The 22615-nt window shown below is 51.8% G+C and overlaps 1 protein-coding gene across 1 annotated transcript; it reads left to right on the plus strand.

Moving 5' to 3' along the window:
* Positions 1–1300: 1300 nt before the first annotated feature.
* Positions 1301–22210, plus strand: SLC26A9 (solute carrier family 26 member 9). Its single transcript, XM_059068537.2, has 20 exons — positions 1301–1425; positions 4143–4282; positions 4389–4499; positions 5154–5329; positions 6883–7047; positions 7545–7697; positions 8031–8113; positions 8872–9019; positions 9296–9409; positions 9606–9683; positions 10246–10341; positions 12094–12200; positions 13329–13398; positions 13521–13613; positions 13750–13863; positions 14501–14770; positions 15864–15918; positions 17096–17241; positions 18661–18732; positions 19933–22210. The coding sequence occupies exons 1-20, from the start codon at positions 1301–1303 to the stop codon at positions 19978–19980; spliced, it is 2364 nt and encodes a 787-aa protein (XP_058924520.1). The 3' UTR covers positions 19981–22210.
* The last annotated feature ends 405 nt before the right edge of the window (positions 22211–22615 follow it).

A 22615-nucleotide genomic window follows, 5' to 3' on the forward strand; every position in this document is an offset into this window, starting at 1 on the left:
TCATTTGATCCTCAAAAAACCTTGTGATGTGGATATGGTACCCCAGTTTTACTGATGAGGAACCTGAGGTTCAGAAAGGCAATGCTGCCCCTTCCACCTCACCAGTAAAGCCAGCACTAGAACCCAGATTTCTGGGCCCTTAGTTAATTCATTTTCCACCTCTTCCCCTGTATTCTCTTCTACAAAAGGCATCAACCAGTCTGCTCCCCTCTGATAACCTCTCATTCACCCAGGTTCTCCCCTAGGAAGCCAGTGGGGGAGCATCCTGAGCCCCCCGTGTGGTTTCTCACTCTTAACTCCATCTAGAATCTTTTGCCAAACTGGCCACGGCCATGCCACACTCCCCACCTCGCAGACGTAATCTCCCTCTAAGCCTGTCCCAACTCTTTCCTCACCCTCCTTCTTCCTCTGAGGTCCTTCAGGTGGGCTTCTCCCAGCTCTGGGGGGCAGGGGACAGGAGAGCGGACCAGCAGTTTGAGGATGGAGGAGGGAAAGATTCTTGCAGGGAGCTCCTCTGGGCCTCAGGGGCCCTGGCACTTAGTCCTGCCCTGCTCAGCTCCTGGAACGTCAGCAAGGTTGCGCAAAAAGCTAGGAGGAGAGGCACCAGTACACAAGGGTGGGGGAAAGGTTAGACACAGGAAGCCGTGGGAGAGCCAGCTGCCGCAGACCATCTTGATTTCCCCAAACACACCATTGTCCCCCTGGGGAAATCTGTTGGTGAAGTCCTAGGCGGTTCCTTTAAGAAGGGTCCTCTTGAGGTCACCTCAGCCATCCCCCGCCCCCAGGCAGGCTGTTTTCTCTCTTTCTTCCAAGCTGACCGGCTGAACGGTATGAGACTTTCTGCCAGGGAAACTGAGGTCTAGGGAGGCAGAGGGGCTTGTGGGGACGCCAGGGGACGATGTGGGGAGGGTGGTAAGGGGGAGGGGGGAGAGGATCGACCTGCTGAATCCCAGCTGTGACTCCTGCCCTTGCACTCCCACCTCCTTTTTGCCTGGTGTTCAGCGGGGGTGACGGTGATGTAACAGGTGTGGAGTGCCAGCCACGTGCTGGACGCCAAGCAAAACAGCCAGGGTGAGTGTATGCATCATCCGTGTCTGGGGAGGAAGGCCACCAAAAGAAGTGAGTCTGGTGGAGAGACTTGAAGGAGGGAAGGGAGGCACCTTGCTGGCTGGGGGCGGGGAAGACAGAATAAAAGTCTGCTGAGCTAGGATTAGAGAGAGAAGGCCCAGGCCAGCGCTGGGAAGAGACGCCCCTCGTCCTTCCTACTCTACTTCTCCCAAAGCTTGTAAATGCCCCAGGCATGAGCCAGCCCAGGCCCCGCTACGTGGTAGACAGAGCTACCTACTCCCTCACCCTCTTCGATGATGAGTTCGAGAAAAAGGATCGGACGTACCCACTGGGAGAAAAACTTCGCAACGCCTTCAGGTAATGTGGCCCAGAGCCCAGACTCCTCTCTCTTCTACTCCCCACCAAAATCTCCCTGTACCAGGGCATGACTCCGGCACCAGTGTCCCTAAGACGGGACGTGGGGAAGCCTCGGGGAGGTGAGATTCTGAACCCTGAATTTGAGATCCTACACCTCATCTCTACTGAGACCCCCCAAGGAGGATGGGGAGTGGAAGCAAGGACCATACACAGGCTCAGAAGCGTTGTAAACCATCTCCAACCCCCTGCATGAGGTCTCGTCATATTCTCAGTCCACTCAAGTGTCTCCTGGGATCTTAAGGGAGCTGGAGAAGGGCATGCTACCATATGGGGGTGGGGAGCTGCAGAGCCTTTACTGCTCCTGTCCCTTCTCCTGTCCTTTCCTTATCAAGAAAAATCTGAAGCCTCCCCCCCCCCACACCCCTGTGCACTTTGTCCTCTTTCCCTCCTGGATGCTCCTTCCTTCTCCCGGTCCAGACAATGCCCAAAGACAGCCCCTAGATTCCTGGGCTCTCCTAAAGGGTACCTACCAGGATGTGATCTCACCAGCCCCTGGGCTCTTTCCTCTCTCAGATCCCTGGAACTGTGCTGGTGGGTAGTGAAACCATGCCTATGAGGAGGGGGCCCCACAAGGTGATCTATACCCACACTCCAGGAGCCTGAGGCTACAAGTTTTATCTTCCCCCTTCCCAGACGTCTGGCAGACCTCCCTCAGGCTTCTCCGGGGTCTGGTTTGCTCTTCCTCACTCCTCTGGGGAAACGGCTGATTCAGTTACCTGAATTGAGGTCACTGGCAATGGCTGAAGTAGAGATGCAGGTGGAACTGGTTCAGACTGGGGGAATCACCCAGTTGAGTCTTCACTAAAAGCCCCAGCCCAACCCTACCTTTCCTGGGAGGCTCCATCTCTGCCCAGTTACAGTCAAGACCTTGGGTGCCAGCATCCACGCACCATAGCCACAGCTGTGTCCCTCAGGCAGGTTGGCTCTGCCAGTCTTTGTGCCCAAAGAGTTTAAGTTTGGGTCGTTACTGTACTGGAGGGATGAGGGTATCTGCTGTTGTCCTAAAAGATTAGGATGATGGATACCATAAAGCGATACAAGGAGCTAACAATTCCCATGTGGCCGTCAGGAGAGCCTTGAACAGTGCCCGGCACACAGAAGGTGCTCCAGTAAATATTTGTTGAATGAATGAATGAATGAATGTCTAGAAAACTAATCTCTCTGTCCACTTCCCACCTGGCTTCTGGAACCTCTGTATGGGTGTCTGGCATCTGTTCCCAGTTCTTCTCTCAGGCTTCAGATTGCTTTGCTCAATATATGGCAGGCTTGCAAGTAAAGCTGGGCATGTACAAGCCCTCGAGTGGGTTGTTTTTCTTCCCCAGCCGGCTTTCCATTCACGAGTCCAGTTTTCCCTGCCACAAACAAACGTGAGAGAGTTCCTGCAGGCCTGATTCTCTCTTAGGACAAGCCTTTAGAGCTACTTTAAGCTATCTACTACCAGTCCAACTCCCCATCCACCATCCCAGGGATGGGAGAGACACTCTCCACCGCAGAGACCGGGGAGTCAGATGGTGATGGTGATGCTGTTCCATGAAGTGTTAGTTGGGACAGAAAATCTACCCAGACTTTACAGGGTACAAAGCATTGTCTGTGTTGATTTCAGTTTTGGGTGACATCCAGCGGACCCAGTGTCAGGGAAACTATTGTTGAGCAACAGCAAAGAGCAGGAATTGGTGCTGGGCAGGAAAGGAGGCCTAATCAGAGAAGGCCAGTGAGTCACCAGATGGGCCCTGAGTATTTGAGTTCCCTCAGCTGGGAGAAGAAAAGCAAATGCCCCCCACCCCCTTCTAGTCATCAATCCACCAGCTGTCACCCTTGAGATTGAAGGCCCTTGTTTTTACCACTCCTGAGTTTCTAATGAAAGGACCTCAAGGTGTTCAGCAAACAGGGGAGGGATCAACTCTCCCCACCCTGCGTTAACCAACAGTTTCCCCATTCTTCCCTCTCCTGATGAATTAACAGGGGAGAGAACGCCAGCACTCGAGTCATCACACACAAAGGATGGTAGGTCAGCAGAGGTGCACCCTGCAGGGACAGTGGAGCCTTCCTTTGGGGGGAAGTTCCAAGAAATATGGCAGCAGCACCCCCACTCAGACTGAGTTTCAATTCAGGCCCATTCTTTCACTTATTCATTCGTTCATTTCTTCAACAGATATTTACTAAGCACCCCAGTGTAATGCACGAAGTATACAAAGCTGAACAAGAGAGCCAGACTTCTCTCCATGTTGGGTTTACTGTGTAGTGGGAGAGATAGATGAAAAGCAAGAAATTACAACACAAGGTACACACAATGCTGCAGGAGCCCAGAAGAGGGTGCCCGGGCCTGTGTTCAGTCAGACCAGAGAAAGGCCATCTGAGGTGGAGGCTGGACTTGACACCTCGGCAGGCTCAGCCACCGCAAAATCCATGCCTTTAAGCCAAGTCTTATAGACTTCCCAGGTGAGCGGTCAGCAAACAGAAGACCTCCAGCTAGTGCCCAGGGCATGGTGATGGCTCTCAAGAGAAAGTCCTGCCGCGTAGCGTGGGTGCTCACTGAGTTTTGCATGAATGAGTGAACGAATGGATGAATGACCAGGAACAGGGTATTATAATCTATTCCCAACTCAGAGTGTCCCAGCTGTGCAGTGCTGACTGGAAACCTGCCTCTTCCCCTCCAGATGTTCCTCGGCCAAGTTCAAAGCCACCGTGTTCAGGCTGCTCCCCGTACTCTCTTGGCTCCCCAAGTACAAGATCAAAAATTACATCATCCCTGACCTTCTTGGCGGCATCAGTGGTGGATCCATCCAAGTCCCACAAGGTGAGGAGATCCCCCCAGCCAAGCCTATTTCTCTCCCCCCCCCATCCTCTGTGACCTCCGTAACCCAACCATGCCCCTGGACGTTCACTGTCTCCGTCTCCTGCAGGCATGGCATTTGCTCTGCTGGCCAACCTTCCTGCAGTCAACGGCCTCTACTCCTCCTTCTTCCCCCTCCTGACCTACTTCTTCCTGGGGGGTATCCATCAGATGGTGCCAGGTAAGGCCTCTCCCCTCTCAGCAGGCAGGTGACCTGGACCACGAGGATGGGTGGTGGGTGGCAAAGGGGGTTGGGGTGATTTCCCATCTGCATTCTCCTCTAGCTGGTGCTGCTTGGTCCTGGAGGGACCATCGCTGTGCGTGTCAGTCCCAGGTCTTCTGTGACCTTGGAGAAGCCACTTAGCTCCAGTGAGCTCAGTTAGCATGACTTGTTGGGTCTCCCTCCCTGGAATGTGGGGAAGACTTGGTGGAACAAGATATGCCATAAAGTGCTGAATAGATGTGGGAAATCACCACCTAACTCCCAGATTGGTCCCAGCAGACCACTTCAGGGACATACGGAGTTCTCCTGTGCTAAGTGAGATGGAGAAAAAAGGCCTGATCACAAGGCCTTTTTCTGGTGCAGGCTCTGCTTATATTTCCAAGCCCATTTCTTCATGTGTCCAATAAAATAATATTAACAGTTGGGGTGAAAGCACATTGAAGAGTTGTAGATCATGGTTAGATATGAACGGTTACTGTTATGCTGGAGAGGAGCCTTGGAGGCATGGGGCTCCATCCCCATGGGGGTCGGGAAGCATTCCTGGGCCCCTTTCTGGTCTCCAAGGGTGTGGTCCAAACCTCTGACTTTTGCTGGCTGGGTGGGGCACCACAGGTACATTTGCCGTTATCAGCATCCTGGTGGGTAACATCTGTCTGCAGCTGGCCCCAGAGTCGAAATTCCGGGTCTTCAACAATGTCACCAATGAGAGTCACGTGGACACAGTGGCCATGGAGGCCGAGAGGCTGCACGTGTCGGCAACGCTAGCCTGCCTGACTGCCATCATCCAGGTGAGGGGGGTGGCCTCCCTCTCTGCCGGGGCCCCACCTCAGGAAGGCACCAGCCCACCCTGCCCCTGCCTCAGAGTCCCAGTTTTGACATTAAAGCTGACTTAGGGCTCTACGTCCTCCCTCTTCCCCACTTTGAGGCTACAAATGACCTTGAAAATTCAGAGCATCTCTCCTTACCTGTCTCCAGCAGGTACACAAGACCAGCATCTACACCTAATCAAACTGTCCTGAGCTAATGACTGTCTAAAAGACTTCTGGCCTCTCTCCACTACCCTTTCCAGTGCCCAGCTCTCTGCCAGCACAGTCTTACAGTTTCTCTAACATCACTTATCCCTCTCCTTGGAGCTTCTGTGCTCCAAGCCACAGCATCACCCGCATTACATAAATTGCATTTCCACCACATGCAAAGGACTCTGCTAGGTTTTATGAAGGCAAACGCAGCAGCACAGAATGTAAGAGCAGGAAGCAACCTTAGAGGTTTCATTTATTGATTCATTCAGTTAATGTGTTTTGGTTGTTTCACTGTGCCAGGAACTGGGCTAGGCTCTGGGGATAAAAGATAAGTAAGAAAGAGGCCCAGTTCTCAAGGAGCTCACAGCCCAGTAGAGGAAGTAGCCATATCAAAAGATAACTGTATAGACAGTGAGATCAGCAACATAATGGAGCTATGTACAAATAGCTTCAGGAACACCAAAGAGAAAGTCAGGGAAGGCCTCTCCTCAAAGAGAGGAGGTGACATTTGAGTTCAGTCTAAAAGGATGAGTAGAAGTTGGCCAGTAACCAAATGAACAAGGCATGGAAGGGACAGTCCAGGCAGGGGAAACAGCACCCCTAAAGCACTGAGGCCTAAGAGAGTGTGAACTGACCAGGGAATGGCAAGACAAGGAGTTTGGTATGGCCAGAGGGAGGGGGCCTTTGCGGAATGGACCAGAGAAGAGGCTAGAAAGGTAGGCAGGGGCCAGACAACGAAGTCTGAAGTCCGTCCACTAAGCAGTTGCTTTGGGTCTGATTAGCAGTCGGTTTGGACCACTCAGACTGTGGAGAAGATGACAGATGGGAGGTAGATGAGAATCAAGTCAGGGGACCTGTTGGGAGACTATGCAGAGGTCCAGGCAAGAGTGATAAGGGCCTAGACCAGGGTGGCAGCCAAAGAGATGAGGGGGTAGACTTGTGGAACATTTTGCCAGGAACCAAATGAACAGGGCTTGGTGATAGAATGGAGATGGGGGGTGAGGGATGATGGCTCCCAAGTTTTTGGTTGGCCAGCTGGGTGGGCAGGGTGTCAATTACTGAGAGAGGAAACACTGGTGAGTACCAGGTTCATTTTACAGACGAGGAAACTGGAGCCAAAAAGGTGAAGTGTCAGAGGCCTGTGCCCTGAGAGACTAAAGGTCTGCTGGCAGGAGAGGGCGAGACAAGGTCATGATGGACCCATTTCCCTAGAGCTGCTGCTATCCCAGGGCTGCACGGAACTCCAGCCCTGGGTTTGAGCCAGGCAGGTATGGGAGCTGCTGACCCATCTTGGTCTCCCCCCACCACCCCTCTCCTCTCAGATGGGCCTGGGCTTCGTGCAGTTCGGTTTCGTGGCCATCTACCTCTCTGAGTCCTTCATCCGGGGCTTCATGACAGCCGCTGGTCTGCAGATCCTGATCTCCGTGCTCAAGTACATCTTTGGACTGACCATCCCCTCCTACACAGGCCCAGGGTCCATCGTCTTTGTGAGTCTAGGAACGCACCCCTGTGAATAGAGAGGAGTTTGAGCAGACACATGAGCCAAGTTCACTGTCTTAAGAAGTTCAGAGAGGATTCCAAGAAGTTCCTGCTTTGGGAGGGAGGATCAAACACGTGACCTTGAGGGCTTGCTGAGGTTCTGTGTGGTTAAACCCTGCAGAAAAGCAGAGGTACACTCTCCATCAGTCCCCCGTTCCAGTGCCTCAACCCCTCCCTGCCTGGGAAGTCCTTCCTAATGTCTAATCTCCATCCCTCCTCCTTTAGCTTGAACTCTTTCTAGAGAAAGAGCAAGGGAATCTGCATTCCCATCCCAGTGTGAGCTCCAGACATGCCCTTCGGGAGAGGGTGGTGGAAGTGGGACCCTGGGCAGGACGTGGATTCTGCTTTGGTGAGAGCTGACGACATCCCTTCGGCTCAGATGCTGGGTGGGAGTGGTATGGGAGGAAGGGGTGGGAAGCCATGAGCATGTTGCTCTCTCCCGCAGACCTTCATTGACATTTGCAAAAACCTCCCCCACACCAACATCGCCTCGCTGCTCTTTGCCCTCATCAGCAGCGTGTTCCTGGTGCTGGTGAAGGAGCTCAACACCCGCTTCATGCACAAGATCCGCTTCCCCATCCCTACAGAAATGATCGTGGTAAGGACCTTGCCCAGGGGTGGAGGGCTGGGGCCCAGGCAAGAGAGGCTGTGAAAAAAGGAATCCAGCTCCAGTCAGAGCCAAGGGAGCCCCTCTACCCACCCAGCCCCCCGCCCACTCGCTCACTGTGAGCCAGTAGGACAGAAGTCAGGGGTGAATCCACTCCTTCCCCCTGTATATGGCTCCCACTCTTCCTGATCCTTAGATTGCCCCACCTCAGGGAGGCAGGGGAGTGGGATCTGGGGTCCCCAAAGAAAAGGGAAGGCTTGAGAGGGACCCCTGCTCTGGCCCCAACTGAGAACCAATCCCAATTCTCCACTTTGGGGTTTGCAGGTAGTGGTGGCAACAGCTATCTCTGGGGGCTGCAAGATGCCCAAAAAGTATCACATGCAGATCGTGGGAGAGATCCAACGAGGGTGAGTCCAGGTGGCTGGGAAGCCTGACCCCACCCCCACTGCACCGCCCCCAGGTTCAGAGTCAGAGATGAAATGAACTCTATGAAAGTACATTATAAACTCTGTGACACTGACCAGCTATGAATTATTACTATTACTTATCATGGAGAAGAGCCCCGCAATGCTGGCTGTTTCCTGATGGTGAGTCATGAAACACTCCCCGCGCAAGTCTCATTTGATGGATATGCTGTTAAAGCAAAGCCGCTCTGATCAGCCCTTCTCTGGTTCTTTGCCTTGCTCTAATACATTGGCTCTTTTATCCACGTGGAAAGGAAGCCGTTAGGACTAACAAAATTCACTGAGCCTCTACTCTGTGCCAGGCACCACACTGGGCCCTGGGAGGGGAGGGGAGGTGCTTATGCTGCAGAGTTGGAGCAGGCAATGGAGAAAAGGCCCACAGCACTGGGGGCTGTGGATATGCAGACGAGTGCGTGTAAAGAGTCCAGAATCTGGATGTGAACAAGTAAGGCCCTGCCGCTTACTAGCTCTGTGACCTCAGGCAAGTTATGTTCTCTAAGCCTCGGATTTTTGCTTTGTCAAGGGGAGTGACGGTAGCGGCCCTGCAGCGTGGTACTGAGGATTCAAACTGGAAGGGATAATTCATGTAAAGGCCCTGGCACAGAGTGGGGCCCAGCCGGTCCCTGTGGGTTGATGAAGATTGTGGTGCCCTCCCTCTCCTCACACCCTTGGGCCCTGCCTCCTTTCTGGCTCCTTGGCAGGTTCCCCACTCCCGTGTTGCCTGTGGTTTCACAGTGGAAGGATATGATTGGCACAGCCTTCTCCCTGGCCATCGTGGGCTATGTCATCAACTTGGCTGTGGGCCGGACACTGGCCAGCAAGCACGGCTATGACGTGGATTCCAACCAGGTAGGTCCGACCACCCCCAGCAGGGCTGAGCAGGACGGGCCAGGGCCCACAGAGGCCTGGCAAGAGATGTTTTGGGGCTCTGGGCTTAGGTGAGGAAGGCTGCCTGCTAGTGGGGAGGAGGGACTCTAACACCAAGAGGCTGACTTCTACTTGATTGGGAGTATGTGGCTTTATAGCAGTAGGGTCACTCTCAAGTTCAAGATCCAGCTTGCAAGGACAACTGTGTTTGGTCTGTACCCTGCACCCCAGTCCCAGCTTCCAATCCTGTGCCTGCAGGAGATGATCGCCCTGGGCTGCAGCAACTTCTTCGGCTCCTTCTTTAAAATCCATGTCATTTGCTGTGCTCTCTCTGTCACTCTGGCTGTGGATGGAGCTGGAGGAAAATCCCAGGTGAGCGCTGGACCAGGGGAGTGTGGGACGGATGGGGGAGTAGCAGAACAATTGCCCCGGAGAAGCCAGGCCTCCTGCTTCTCCAACCTTCCTCTCCCCTCCTTAGCCTCCAGTCCACCAAAGGCATCTATTGGAAACAAAACAAGAGCGAGAATTTCACACCTATGCCCTGTTTCCAAACTCTTTCTCTGAATAGATGTCAAGCCTGTGCGTCTCCCTGGTGGTGATGATCACGATGTTGGTCCTGGGGTCCTATCTCTACCCTCTCCCCAAGGTAAGACCACAGCATGAGAGCAGAGGCCAGCGAGAGACTCCAGTAAGACCAGGCCCTAAGAGCTGTGTGGCACTTTACAGATTACAAAGTGCCATCATTGTCACGCTTTGTTCTAGTCACAACCTGTGAAGTAGTAACGCAGGTTTTAGTTTCCCCATTGTACAGGTGAGGGAAACTGAGGCTGAGAGGGTCTACGTGATCTGCTTGTGGTGACAAGGCTCACAAGTGCAGGGCTGGTCACAAACTCCAGCCTTCTGACCTCAGAGTCCATGCCCAAGTCAGTGTTTACAAGTCAGTGTGGGCGCCTGGCTAGGAGGGCTCTAGGCACGGGCCGTGTGAGGATGAGGGAAAAGAGGACGGGCAAGGATGGAGCCAGGGGCCCTATGACTCTAGCACCTGTACTCCAACCCTACGATTGAATGCAAATATTTGGGGTCTCTGCCAGCAGAGATGTTCTAGAACTGCAACTCTGTCCTGCCAGATTTCAGGGTCAGGTGTTTGCACGAAGGGCAGGAAAAAGGGGACACCCCAGGTGACAAGGAACAATGTTCTGCTTCCCCAGTCTGTGCTAGGAGCCCTGATTGCTGTCAACCTCAAGAACTCCCTCAAGCAACTCGCCGACCCCTACTACTTGTGGAGGAAGAGCAAGCTGGACTGTGTAGGTACTGGGCGGCCTCTGGGTACCCACTGTGCCCTTGCCGCCCCCTCCAACCCCACAGCCCTGCCATTTCTTCTGTCAGTAATCCCTCTGGTTGGCTGCTCACTGATTAGCATAACCGAGTGCTAACAACTCAGGTTTTGGAGTGAGACATCTTATGTTCAAATCCTAACTCAGCTGTTCACTGGCGTTAAGACCAATGGCGAGTCCCTTAACCTCTCTGAGTCTTGGCTTTCTCATCTGTGAAATGGGTATCTTATACTCTCTACCCCCCACCTCAGGATGCTTATGAAATGAGATAATACAAGTAAGGAGCACATTGTCGAATTGTATCTTGTGTTCAATAAAATTTAGCTATTATTATTTTTATGATTTATAGTTCCAAAGAAAGCTAAAGGAAATCATTTTAAAAAACAAAAAAACCTAGAACATAAAGCCAGTGGACCAGGATCTTGAGCAGGTTACCAGACTTCTCTGGAGTTCTGTTTCCTCATCTGTAATGCGGGTGATGGTCATGGCTGCGTCACACACTGGCTCTGAGGATTAAATGAGATCATAATGGGAAAGCACCATGTAACCATCAAACAATCAGCAAACATGAATTATTGCTTTGATTAGACACATCCCCAGCGCATCTTCCACTGGGCAGTTGAAATGAGGTTACCATATATATTGACGACACTGCCTCATCCCCACTTAAGCCCCACCGTAAGCTGTGAGAAAGGATTTACTAACCTCCTTTCAAGGTGATGAAACCAAGCCTCAGAGAGGTTTAGTAACACATCAAAGGCCACAGAAGTAGTAAGTGGTAGAGTCAGGACTGGAACCCCAAATCGTAGACTCCAAACCTCTGGACTGGACTGTCTCCTAGGGGAGAAGGTACACTTACACAGTATGAGAAGGAAATCCTTAAAACCAGAGAAGTGAGTGGTCCATCTGGGGTCCCCCAGGGAGTGAGCGATGAGGATAGGGGAGAAAAATGATGTCCCAGTTCTCCCACCCCGAGAGATCTGCTTTTATCACATCCCAACAATCCCCCCAACTATGACAATAGTTCCTGATATTTACATAGTGCTTTGGGTTCCCATCTGATTTTCACAATTCTCTACAAGAGTGTGGGCAGATTTATTTCCTTCAGAGGAACATGGGGGACTCTAAAACACCCACAGGAGGCAACTGTCAAAACTGCATCCAATCCTGCCCCCCAACACACACAACCAGGCCCCAGGCTATCAGATCAGGAAATGTAGCTGAGCATGTGTCCAGCACACAGCTTACTATCAGAGGGAGGAATGGAACTCAGGTTTACTGAGCACTCACTGGGCGTCCATCACTAGGCTAGGACCTTATCTTCCTTAACTCTTTAATCCTTTCATGAAGCTGGTATTATTATTCCCCCTTTGTGGATTAGTCAACTAAGGATCACGCAGCTAGTAAGTAGGAGAATGCAATTTGGAACCCAGGCATATCTGACCCAAGACTCATACTCTTTTCACTGAGCCATCCTGACTCCCTGTGTATGCTGGGGTTGTCTATTAACAAGCAGACAAGATCAGGGAGCCACACTCAATCTAAGGGAAATGGGCAAGTGTAACCGAAGCTCAGTTAAATAAAACGGTGCAAAAATGCCATGGAAAGGGAAGGGTGGGTCTGAGGTTGTGCTAGCAGAGAATGACCTTGGCTGATCCAGGAAGACTTCCCCAAAGGGGCAGTTTTCTCCCCAGGCCTGCTTTGACATCTCTCTCTTCACAGTGCGTCTGGGTGGTGAGCTTCCTCTCTGCCTTCTTCCTGAGCCTGCCGTATGGTGTGGCCGTGGGTGTCGCCTTCTCCATCCTGGTTGTGATCTTCCAGACCCAATTGTAAGTAACAGCCCCTCTCCCCAAGGCACAGCAGTGGGGCCCCTGGGCCAGTCTACCAAGGGCTCCCATGTGGGGCCTGGCCCAGCCCACTGCATACTGTCACCTCCTGGGCCTGGCACTGGAGGGGCTGTCAGGCCCAAGGAGAGCCTGGCCCAGCCAGAACTTTCGGCACAGGCTGGGCTGCCTGACTTCCCATATCCTGAAAACCCAGGGGAAGCCATTACAGTCTTGGAGGGCTGGGGGACCAGAGAAAGTAAGAGTCAAGCAAGTGGGTGAGACTCAGTGTCCTTTCAAGGGTGCCACTAGACCCCAGACCAAATGGAACCCCACCCCAAGGGAACAACAAGTCAGAGGACAGTTATGTCCTTGCTATAAAAACATTAAGTGGGCTTCCATGTTGGCACAGTGGTTAAGAACCTGCCTGCCCAAATAAAGATGTTAAAAAAAAAAAAAAAAAAAAAAAGAAGGTGCCTGCCAATGCAGTGGACATGGGTTCAAGCCCTGGTCCGGGAAGATCCCACAGCTGAGCTCTAGAGCTCTCGAGCCACAACTACTGAAGCCCGCACACCTAGAGCCCATGTTCCGCAACAAGAGAAGCCACCTTAATGAGAGGCCTGCGCACCGCAATGCAGAGTAGCCCCCGCTGTCTGCAAATAAAAAGAAAGCCTGCCGGCAGCAACGAAGACCCCATGCAGCCATAAATTTATTTATTTATTTATTTATTTTTTTTAAAAAAATTAAGTGAAACAGACCAGGGGGTCCAGGTCAGGGCAGGAAGGATGCTGAATATCCGGGAAACCCTGTCTTCTCTTCTTGAGAACTCAGAACCAGGAAGTGGTGACTTTAGGGCCACTTAAGCATGTCACCTGTTTACTCCCCACCCTTTCTCCCCCCTGAGCCCCAGCCTGGGAGCTATGTCAAGAAGCTACCTGTCAACCCTCTAATTATAGCCCAGACACAGGCCATCAGGCATATGTCTCCAGTGCAGAAAGACAAACACAAAAACCCCAGGTTGAGGAAGGGACCCTCTCTCCTGGCCTGCCTCTGCCCAGCCCCCAGCCCCAGTGTCCCTCCAGGCCCATCTGCTAATAGCATTTTCTTATGTTTTTCTTTTCCTTCTTTATCCAGTCGAAATGGTTATACTTTGGCCCAAGTCATGGACACTGACATTTATGTGAATCCCAAGACCTATAATAGGGTGGGTAATCCAAGCTTGTGACCTCCCTCTTTTGCCCTACCCTCACCCCGAATAAGAGGGTTTAAAAAAAAAAAAGCCAATAAAGATATTGCTGCTAACTGAGCTGAGTCTTCCTGTCACAGGCCCAGGAAATCCAAGGGATAAAGATCATCACTTACTGCTCACCTCTCTACTTTGCCAACTCAGAAATCTTCAGGCAAAAGGTCACTGCCAAGGTAAGGCTCAGTCCTCTGGTGGCCAGAGGGGCTGGGCAGAGTGTGCCTGGAAGATGCAAGAAAAGGAGCTGGGAGCTGCGAGCAGGCCACTTCCAAAGAGGGTGGAGGTTAAGACTGCTCTCTGCTCTCTCTACAGACAGGTGTGGACCCCCAGAAAGTATTGCTGGCCAAGCAAAAATACCTCAAGAGGCAAGAGAAGGGGAGAACGGTGCCCAGGCCACAGAGGAAGTCCCTATTTATGAAAACCAAGGTGAACTGAGGCTAAAAACAGCCCATGCCCTCTCCCCTGCCCTCTCTGACTTTGTTACCTGGTACCCCACCTCCCAGTCCCCTTAAAGTCAAAGACATCAAGTCTCTGTGGCCACTGCCTGGTGGGTGTTGCCTGGTGGACATCTTCTCCTTAGATGAGGAGCTGTCAGCTCTTAGGGTAACCACTGAACTCCCACAGCACGTCCTCATTTTCTGGCTAAGATAGGATATGCCCATGGACTTATGAGCAACTCCATACGGGAAGCAGCAGTGAATTTCCTGGTACCCAGCCAACCTAGATCCAGCAAGGTGGATGTAGGTGTGGGAGTTCTGCGGAGAAGGCATACGTGGATAAACGCCCAAAAGGAGCTCAATTGTTTCCAAAGGGCCCTTCTCTCAGAGCAGAGTGGGCTGAGGCTTCCGTGCCTCTCTTGGAAGTGTGAGAGACCAAACGTGCAGACCCCACCTAAGGAAGGGGCTTTGGGAGATGCCGGTCCTATGGGCTCTGGGGGGCTTATATTCACCACCAACAGGTTCAGTTACCTCCACCTGCACACTCCTTGCCCCAGCTTCAGCCACAGCAAAGTCTGACTGAGTGTGATGGTCCCTGACTCTGTCCTGCTACTCCCGCCCTCCAGACTGTCTCCCTGCAGGAGCTTCAGCAGGACTTTGAGAATGGCTCCCCAACTGACCCCAACAACAACCAGACGCCTGCTAATGGCGCCAGCGTGTCCTACATCACCTTCAGCCCCGACAGCTCCACACCTGCCAGTTGTGAGCCCCCAGCCACTGCTGAGCCCAGTGACATCCTGGCCAGCGTCCCACCCTTTGTCACCTTCCACACCCTCATCTTCGACATGAGTGGGGTCAGCTTTGTGGACTTGATGGGCATCAAAGCCCTGGCCAAGGTGAGGCCCTCGGGTGGAGGGAGTGCCAGCCCACCCCCCCAACCCTAACCGTCACCCCTGCCCTCCTACACTCCCTTTCCTTGGAGCCCTCATTTCAACCAGCTGAGCAAGATAGCTCACCAAGGAACCTAACAGCTCCTAAGATCCCTTTTCCCCAGATGCTACCAGGACAGAATGCTCTCTGCAGAGCAGGGCCAGACAGCACAAGGCAATGCCTGCCTGGGGAGGGATACCAAAGCCAGGCCCCGCTGGTCCACCCTGTCCTAGCATCCCTCTGTAACAGAGTCCACCCCAAGTTCCCTCTCAGGCTGCCAGGAACCCACCCCAGGGTCCTCTGAGTAGAGTTCAGCTTGGCCCTGGTTCGTGGTTCGCCGTTCCTTCCCACACACACCCTGACACTCTAGCCTCAGCCGGTTCTGGCCAACAGAGGAAAGAAGACGTAATATCAGTGCCCCATATCCTTAGACCAAACACACAGCTCACAGGCTACCTTGAATAAATGTATCCATCTGATAGCTTTTCAGCGGCCACTTCTGATGACAAGGAGTCAGTAAACCTCAGAGGCTGGCCCAGAGAGAAGCAGCCCAGAGAAACCGAGGGGTACAGAGAGCACATAGGCTGATGGCATCATCAGCCAGGTGCACAGAAGCCTCCACCCCCAGCCCTGGGCTCAACCTGCTTCCCTAGCCTGGACCTGGCATGAAGCTGGGCAAAGCAGAAGCCTCTCTGGGCCTCGGTCCTGCCCTGCAGTTTCTGCCTGAAGCCACGAAGTCAGGAAAGAGGTGGAGTCCAGGACTCTAAGCTACTGAAAGGAAAGATCTGGCCCCATAAGAAGGGGTCATGGGGACTTTAAGTGGCTGCCTCATTGGCAAAGCCCCATGTCCACCCCGCTTTCCAGAGGAGCAGTCAGCCAGCACTCCAGGGAGAAGTGGTGTGCTCTGCTGCTATTTTTATCTTTGGCTGCCAGGGCCCTCAGGGCTGCTTATTTGTTTGGCTTCCCCTCTGATGTGCGTTTTGTGAATCAGTTTTCAGGCCCACTCAGAACAATCCTTTCCTTTTGTCTCCCTACCCAACACCCTCCCGACTCCTCTAGCTGAGCTCTACCTATGGGAGGATCGGTGTGAAGGTCTTCTTGGTGAACATTCATGGTAAGAGAAGGAGGACGTTTAGGCGACTGGAAGGCTGGCAAGGGGCTGAGGTGGGAATAGGTGGGTAGCATGCTGAATAGTGAGTGGGGTAGAAATGAGAAGAGCCAAATGTTCCCCTAAACTACTGGCTGCTCATAAGCGTTTCGGGCACAAGTTAGAAGAGACTACCGCCGGGTTAGATAACATCCTAGGGGTCTCAATTAGAAAGTGGGGGGATCATGGAGTTAAGAAGTGACAAGTAGGATTCTAATTTGCCCACCACTAATTTGCCATGTATCTTTGGCCAAGTCACTTCATCTGTCTAGGGATCGATTGCCACCTACATAAAATGAGGCTGAATAGATAAATTTGGGAATCTTCTCCAAATCCAAAAGTCTATGAATAAGCACAAAGCATAGATATACCATAACTATCCAGGGAAGACACAGATACACAGTTTTATATGCACACAGTCTCCAGGGCCCACATACACAGCCCCAAACCATGTCCACATCGCAGTGGACTTTCACCTCATCAGCATGTGTGCGGAGTGCAGGGACACGGACACACAGCACAGACACACAGGAGAAAGGGAAGGGGCGCATACTTGCACACACGATTTCCCGCGGCGGGTCAGCAACTTCCAGCAGGCCTAGCCAGCTTCGGCGCTGGCCTGAGCACAGCCCAGCCTCTGTGCAGGCTCCGTTCCGGAAGGGAGTCTCCACTGGCAGTGACCTGCTCTGTGTGTGCTCCAGAGTTAGAATCAGAGGCTCCCGCCGAACCCCACTAGACACTCCTCAGGAAATCATGTCCAGGATTGGGTAGGAATAAGGGCTCTTCCACACACTGGACATTGTAGGAAAGGTCTGGGTAAACAATAGGAAGGACGGACCCCCAAGGGACAGAATGGGCAAACGTTTTAGCCTTTCCCACTCGAATCACCACGAAGTACCAACTGCCTGAATCAAACTGTTTCCATCTGCCCTGGGGTGAAGGTTCAGCATCCTCAAGCTCATGTTGCCCTCTGCTGTCCAGAAATGATACTGCAAAGCCAATGAGAAGGCCCTAGGATATAGCAAGAGCACAACCCACGGGCCTCTCTCTCCATCTCCCTCAGGCCCTCTCACCATTTTCCCCCAACCCCAGCTCCTGTCCACGGTGGTGTTACCTTTTGAAGGTGATCTTTCCCTCCTTCCAGCCCAGGTATACAATGACATTAACCATGGTGGAGTCTTCGAAGATGGATGTCTAGAGCGCAACCACGTCTTTCCCAGCGTACACGATGCAGTCCTGTTTGCCCAGGCAAAGGCCAGGGAAGTGGCCCCAGGAAGCAACTTCCAAGGGGTAAGGTCCCTGCACCTGAGGAGTCCTAGGCCCTGGGTCACTGAAGTAGCAGGACGGTTTGGGTTCCAACGCCAATTCTGTCAATTAACTTTTCTGAATCTCAGTTTTCTCATCTGTGGAATGGGTACTCTAAGGTAACATTATCTACCACGGGATTTTTCTTTTGTTTTGGTATTAAGATTAACTGACAATTGTATCTTTTATGTCACTTGAAAGAGCTTTGTATATTACAAAAGCCTTATTAATATCAATTTCCAGATCACACAAACACCCAAAGCATAGCAGGTTATGCCTGGTATTCTGGCATTGCTCACCCTTGCTATTCCTTCACTCTTTCTACAAGAGGCTTTGGGAAAGGGAGGGGAGTAAGCCTGCCTGTTTTAATTTAGTAGAGCTTGGAGATTTCAGGCTGGTGATGGATGAAGAGTGTGGATCAGAGTTTTGTCTCAGCTTCTTGACATTTAATTTACTAGCTCAGTAAGTGGTATGCAAATGAGCTACAAATAACACTCCAGAAAGCTGGGGAGGCAGAAAAAGCCCATCCCATTGGAGTCCCTGCCCAGGCATCCCCAGCCGATGTCACCTCCCAGGCTTCCCTGCCATCTCAGCTTCTGCCCTTGGCCTCCCAAGACACTGTGCCCCAATCCATGAAACAAACCTCTTCTGCCCTCTGTGGGTCATAAGAAAGGCTTTTCTGGCCCTAGAGCAACCATTTGCTCTTTGCTTTAAGAGACTGATGAAGGTGAAGCCATCTGTTCTAAGCGCTGAAAGCCTGCCCAGGGAAACACGGGGCCTGGTGCCTGCCTACCACACAGAGGGAAACTGTGAGAGCAGCGGCCTTTCTAGCCTCATGCAGCTTGTCACCAGAGCAAAGAGAGGGAGTTTCCAGAAGAATCCTCATCATCTGTTATTGCACAAATAATGTCCACTATTTACAGTTTATATATTCTTAAAAATGTATATTATACATATTGTATATTTAACTATTACAGAATATATTCATATCTATAGATTATACACACACACACCCTTTTCAACAGCATGGTGAGGTAGAGAGCCAGCAAAGTGAGTTTGATTATCCTACTTTTACAGATGAGGAAACAGATTCCCACAGAAGGGAAATGGATTCGCAGGTCAGGCAGCTAGCCAGTCATCCTTGTAAGCTAGGTAAACCTTCCCTGCCTCTGAAATGCCCACCAAGGAAGCCCACCCTGATGTACACACCTGTCTGCCGTGAGAAGGAAAACCACAGCTGTGCTGTATTTTGAGAGGCAAATGAGGGAGGTGAGGGAAAGGTCAAGAGGGCAAGTTACGCATCAGAACACATGGTGCCCCACCCCCACCCCGGAGCCTGCCATTTTTGTGCCAGACTGTCATTCAGTCCCTGCAGCTCATTTTGCACTTGTTTCCCCCATCCAGGCTCCAGTGGACCCTGAGCTCTCTTTGTATGATTCGGAGGAGGACAGTCCCAGCTGCTGGGACTTAGAGCAGGTAAGCTGAAGGCTGGGGGGTCAGAAGGGAAAGGAAGGAGACCTTCTCAGACCCAAAGTGTTGGCTGGGCTCTCCCATCTCCAAGCCAGAGCAGTCACCTTGAAGCCAACAATGTTTCTTTCTCATCTTTCTTTTAATAGAAGATCTTAATTCTTCTCACTCCCTGAAATGCAACATGGGGGAAGGGAGAGTCACTTGACCAAGTCCTGGATAATTAATAACTATTCTTAACTCTCCAACGCACCCGCTACTTGATCTTCGGCAAGCCACATAACACCACCAGGCCCCGGTGTTTATCATTGTAAAATAAGGGAAATATGGGGAATACCTTGTCCCATCTACCTAACAAGATTAGTGGGGGATGCTTTTGTTCTCTTGTTAATTCATCTGGTATTTGTGGAGTGCCTACTACTTGCCTGACACTATCCCAGGGTGGGCACACAGCAGTGAACAAAACAAAGACCCCTGCCCTTAGAAAACTTACATTTTGGTAAGATCAGATGAATTCTAGGGATACATGAGGGATACAAATATTACTGCACGTGGATGGGCTTTAAGAGCTAAGAGCTATGCAGGTGTGAAGTAGCCCCACCCCAATACCCTGAATTAAAAGAAACCAGATCACTAGGTTTAGAGAAATTTGGCTCTGGGTCTATTAGAAGTAACATCTCACTTTGTGCCTCTTCCCATTCTTTTTGGATATGAGTTCCATGGTCCTCTAAACATGTCTCTGGGGGTGCTAAGGGCATGTGGGAGGCATTAGGAAAGAGCCGGAGCCACAAAGATTTGGCGGATGGATTTCTGGGTCCCCATGGAATCTCCAGCACATTCCAAAAACCTGGGTAGGACCAAAATAGCTTATCAGAGCAAGAAAGGGCTTCAGAGCTTGTCTGATCTCAACCCTCATTTTACCTAATGAAGAAAGTGGAACGAAAAAGGAGGGCAGGACCTGTGAAAGTCACACAGCACACCAGAGGTGATTCAAAATTAGATTTCAAGCATCTTATCACCTCTGTACCAGTTCACCTCTTAGGCTGACCCTGCCTCTCCCTGGTTCACATACACACGTGCACACACTTCCTCAAAATGCCTCTGTCTACCCAGGGGTTCATAGGGTCACCTGGCGATTGCCACCGCTCTGAACCCAACAGGTCTGATGTTGTCTCCCCCCCCCCCCCCTTCCTCCCTGTGGCCCTGCAGGAGATGTTTGGCAGCATGTTTCATGCAGAGACCCTGACCGCCCTGTGAGGGCCTGGCCGGTTCCCGTGCTGCCTGCAGAGCACCTGGCACCTGGGACTCCCATGACGGATGAGCCTGGGATCATGGAGAGTGGCGGGTAGAGGAGAACACCTCCACCAGGACTCCAGTACCTCTCCATCCTCCTCCTCCTCTCTCATTCCCCTCCCGGCCTCTCTAGAGCAAGCCAATGTCGATGGCAGGGAGAGACACCTTTTCACCCTTCTGTTGACCCTCAGGGCCCCAGCCAGCAAATAGCAAACCTCCTGCTCACTCCACCGGCCCCACCCACACCCTGCCTGTGGCAGCTGACAGGACCCCCGGCTGCAGGACTTTAAGACTGAGCCAGGAACAGAGAGGAAGCCGTGTGCTGATGGAGAGTGCAAGCTTCGAAAGTGTCCCGGCGCCAGCATGGCCTGGTGTCAGATGGTGTCGAGCTGTCACAGGACCCAGAGATGAACTTGCTTTGGACTCTGTGGCTTGCCCTCTCCAGCTGCCCAGTCTGTCTCTGGCAGCCCTGTGCCCCTGGGACCATGTGCACCCACAACCCAGGTATCTCTGTCTTGGTGACTATGTCCCCTTCCTCCTCCTCTCAAGGCTGCTGGGACCTCCACTACTATTTAGCACATCAGACTCTAGCCTGGGGAGTGGCTACCAGAGCTACCTCCCCAGGGGAAGCCCCCAAGGTAGCCACACCAGCCTCCTGAAACATTATCACTCCTCCTGCCCTCAAGGGCTGCTTCCTTCTACTTGAGACCAGGTAGGAACCCAAAAGGGATAGGGGGGTAGCTGGCAGAATCCTCTGGCAACCCAGCAACAGATACTAGTTATTCTGCACAAAAGCTTTCCCTCTTTGTACTGGAGATGTGGAGGGGCAGGGCGCGCTAGTACCAATCCAGGGCAAACTGGTGGGACCTGGGCCCCGACAGTCTCCCTGACCTTAGAAATGCCTCCCCCACTTGGGAAATCTGCCTTGTCCTCTTTATTTGGCAAAAAGCCAATGATTTTAACTCTTCCTTATCAGCTTGGGGCCTGAATTATTCAGCCAGGCGAGGGAGGACACCCCACCAAGGGCATATCCCAACTGGGTACCAAGCATGGAGAAGGGTTGATCCAGACTGGGTCTTCCTCCACAGGGATTCCTTAACAAACTCAGGACCTGAGGCCATCTCCTTCTAGGAGAGATGAGAAGAGGGGTTAAGTTCTCTCTATATATAAGAAGGTAGAGAAACCCCACTGTTGATTTGAAAATAAACAGGTTCCATGTGCAAGTGTTTGGGAAATTTTCCATGGAAGTGCACCAAAAACCTTTTGGCCTCTCCCCACTGATTCTCCCAAGTTCCTTCAATGAATGATCCCTGCCCAACAGGTTGGCCTGGCCCAGCCTGGAAAAATGTCCGAATTCCTAACTTCAGCCTGACCTGCACTGTGTGCCTGTGCATTGAGTGAGCTGGTCAGCTAGCAAGTCTTCATAGAGTTAAAGGAGGGGGTGCTGGTGAAGAGCCAACAGATTCTTGGCCTACAAGCATTGCTTCTTTGTGAATTCATTATGCCATCCGGCTGCCAATGGAACTCAAAACTTGGAAGGCAGAAAACAATGTTATCTGGGATTTACCGTGCCCAGCACCCGAAGTGCCAGATTTTGAGAGGACAAGAACTGTAGCCAATGAAAACTCACCCTCCCCTGCTCCACCTCCTGCAAAGTCCAGCTCAGGCCCAAGAGGTGTGGGAAGATCACAGAGCCTCAGGACATCCCAAGTTAGAGGTGCCTTGTGAACCAAGTGTCTAGAACCCTTGAGGACTTGATGAAGTGATTGTTAATCCCCAGGCCAGCCCCAGACCAAAAGGTGATTGCTGACTCACAGTGGCCTGGAGTTGGGGGCTCAAGGAGGGATCCTGAACCATGTCCAAGGGTGTAAGTACTCATAGAGACCACAGTGGTTATAAGATCGGAAACACCTGGGGTGGAGGGAGGCCTTGAAGAGAACTTCACTGTTAGAATACTTTGGAAAGAACATAAATTCACACAGACCACTCACTGGACATGACTGAGGCAGGAAAGGAGAGCAAGATAGTCAAATAATCCAGAATTTCAATACTTTTGAATGTTCTTAGTTATACTGACCAGCAATGATGTGGTTCCTGGAGAAGACCGGGACTCTTGAGATATTTGTGTAATTTATTTAATTTAAACGCCATTCTCCTTTTGTTCATTTTGCTAATAAAGTGGTTTTGAAATGTGAACAAATGCATGTGTTAGGGTGGTTTTACAGAGAGGCGAAACAAGTCACCTCCAGGAAGAGGTGGCTTGCTTTGCCCTGTCCTGGGGAAAAGAAACAGAAAGCTAAGACTTCTTGAATCTCCCAGCTTTTCTCCAGGTTCCGGTTTTCCACTCCTGAGAATGAATAAACTTCCACGATCCAGCTGAAGAGCAGAGATTGGGGCATGACACCTGGACTAAGGGATCCCCCTACTCAGGACCAATTCCCAGAGCCAACTCTGTGATTTCTGTGGCTACCAGGGAAGTCAAACTTCCACCATCTCTTCTGTATATGTTTCACGGGCTAATTCTTCAACATTCATGGGATGTCTGTTAAGGGCCAATCCCATCAATACTCAGCAAAGCTTTCAGAATCCTTGGTTTGGA

The sequence above is a fragment of the Kogia breviceps genome, chromosome 1, assembly GCF_026419965.1.
Source record: "Kogia breviceps isolate mKogBre1 chromosome 1, mKogBre1 haplotype 1, whole genome shotgun sequence".
Lineage (NCBI taxonomy): Eukaryota > Metazoa > Chordata > Mammalia > Artiodactyla > Physeteridae > Kogia > Kogia breviceps.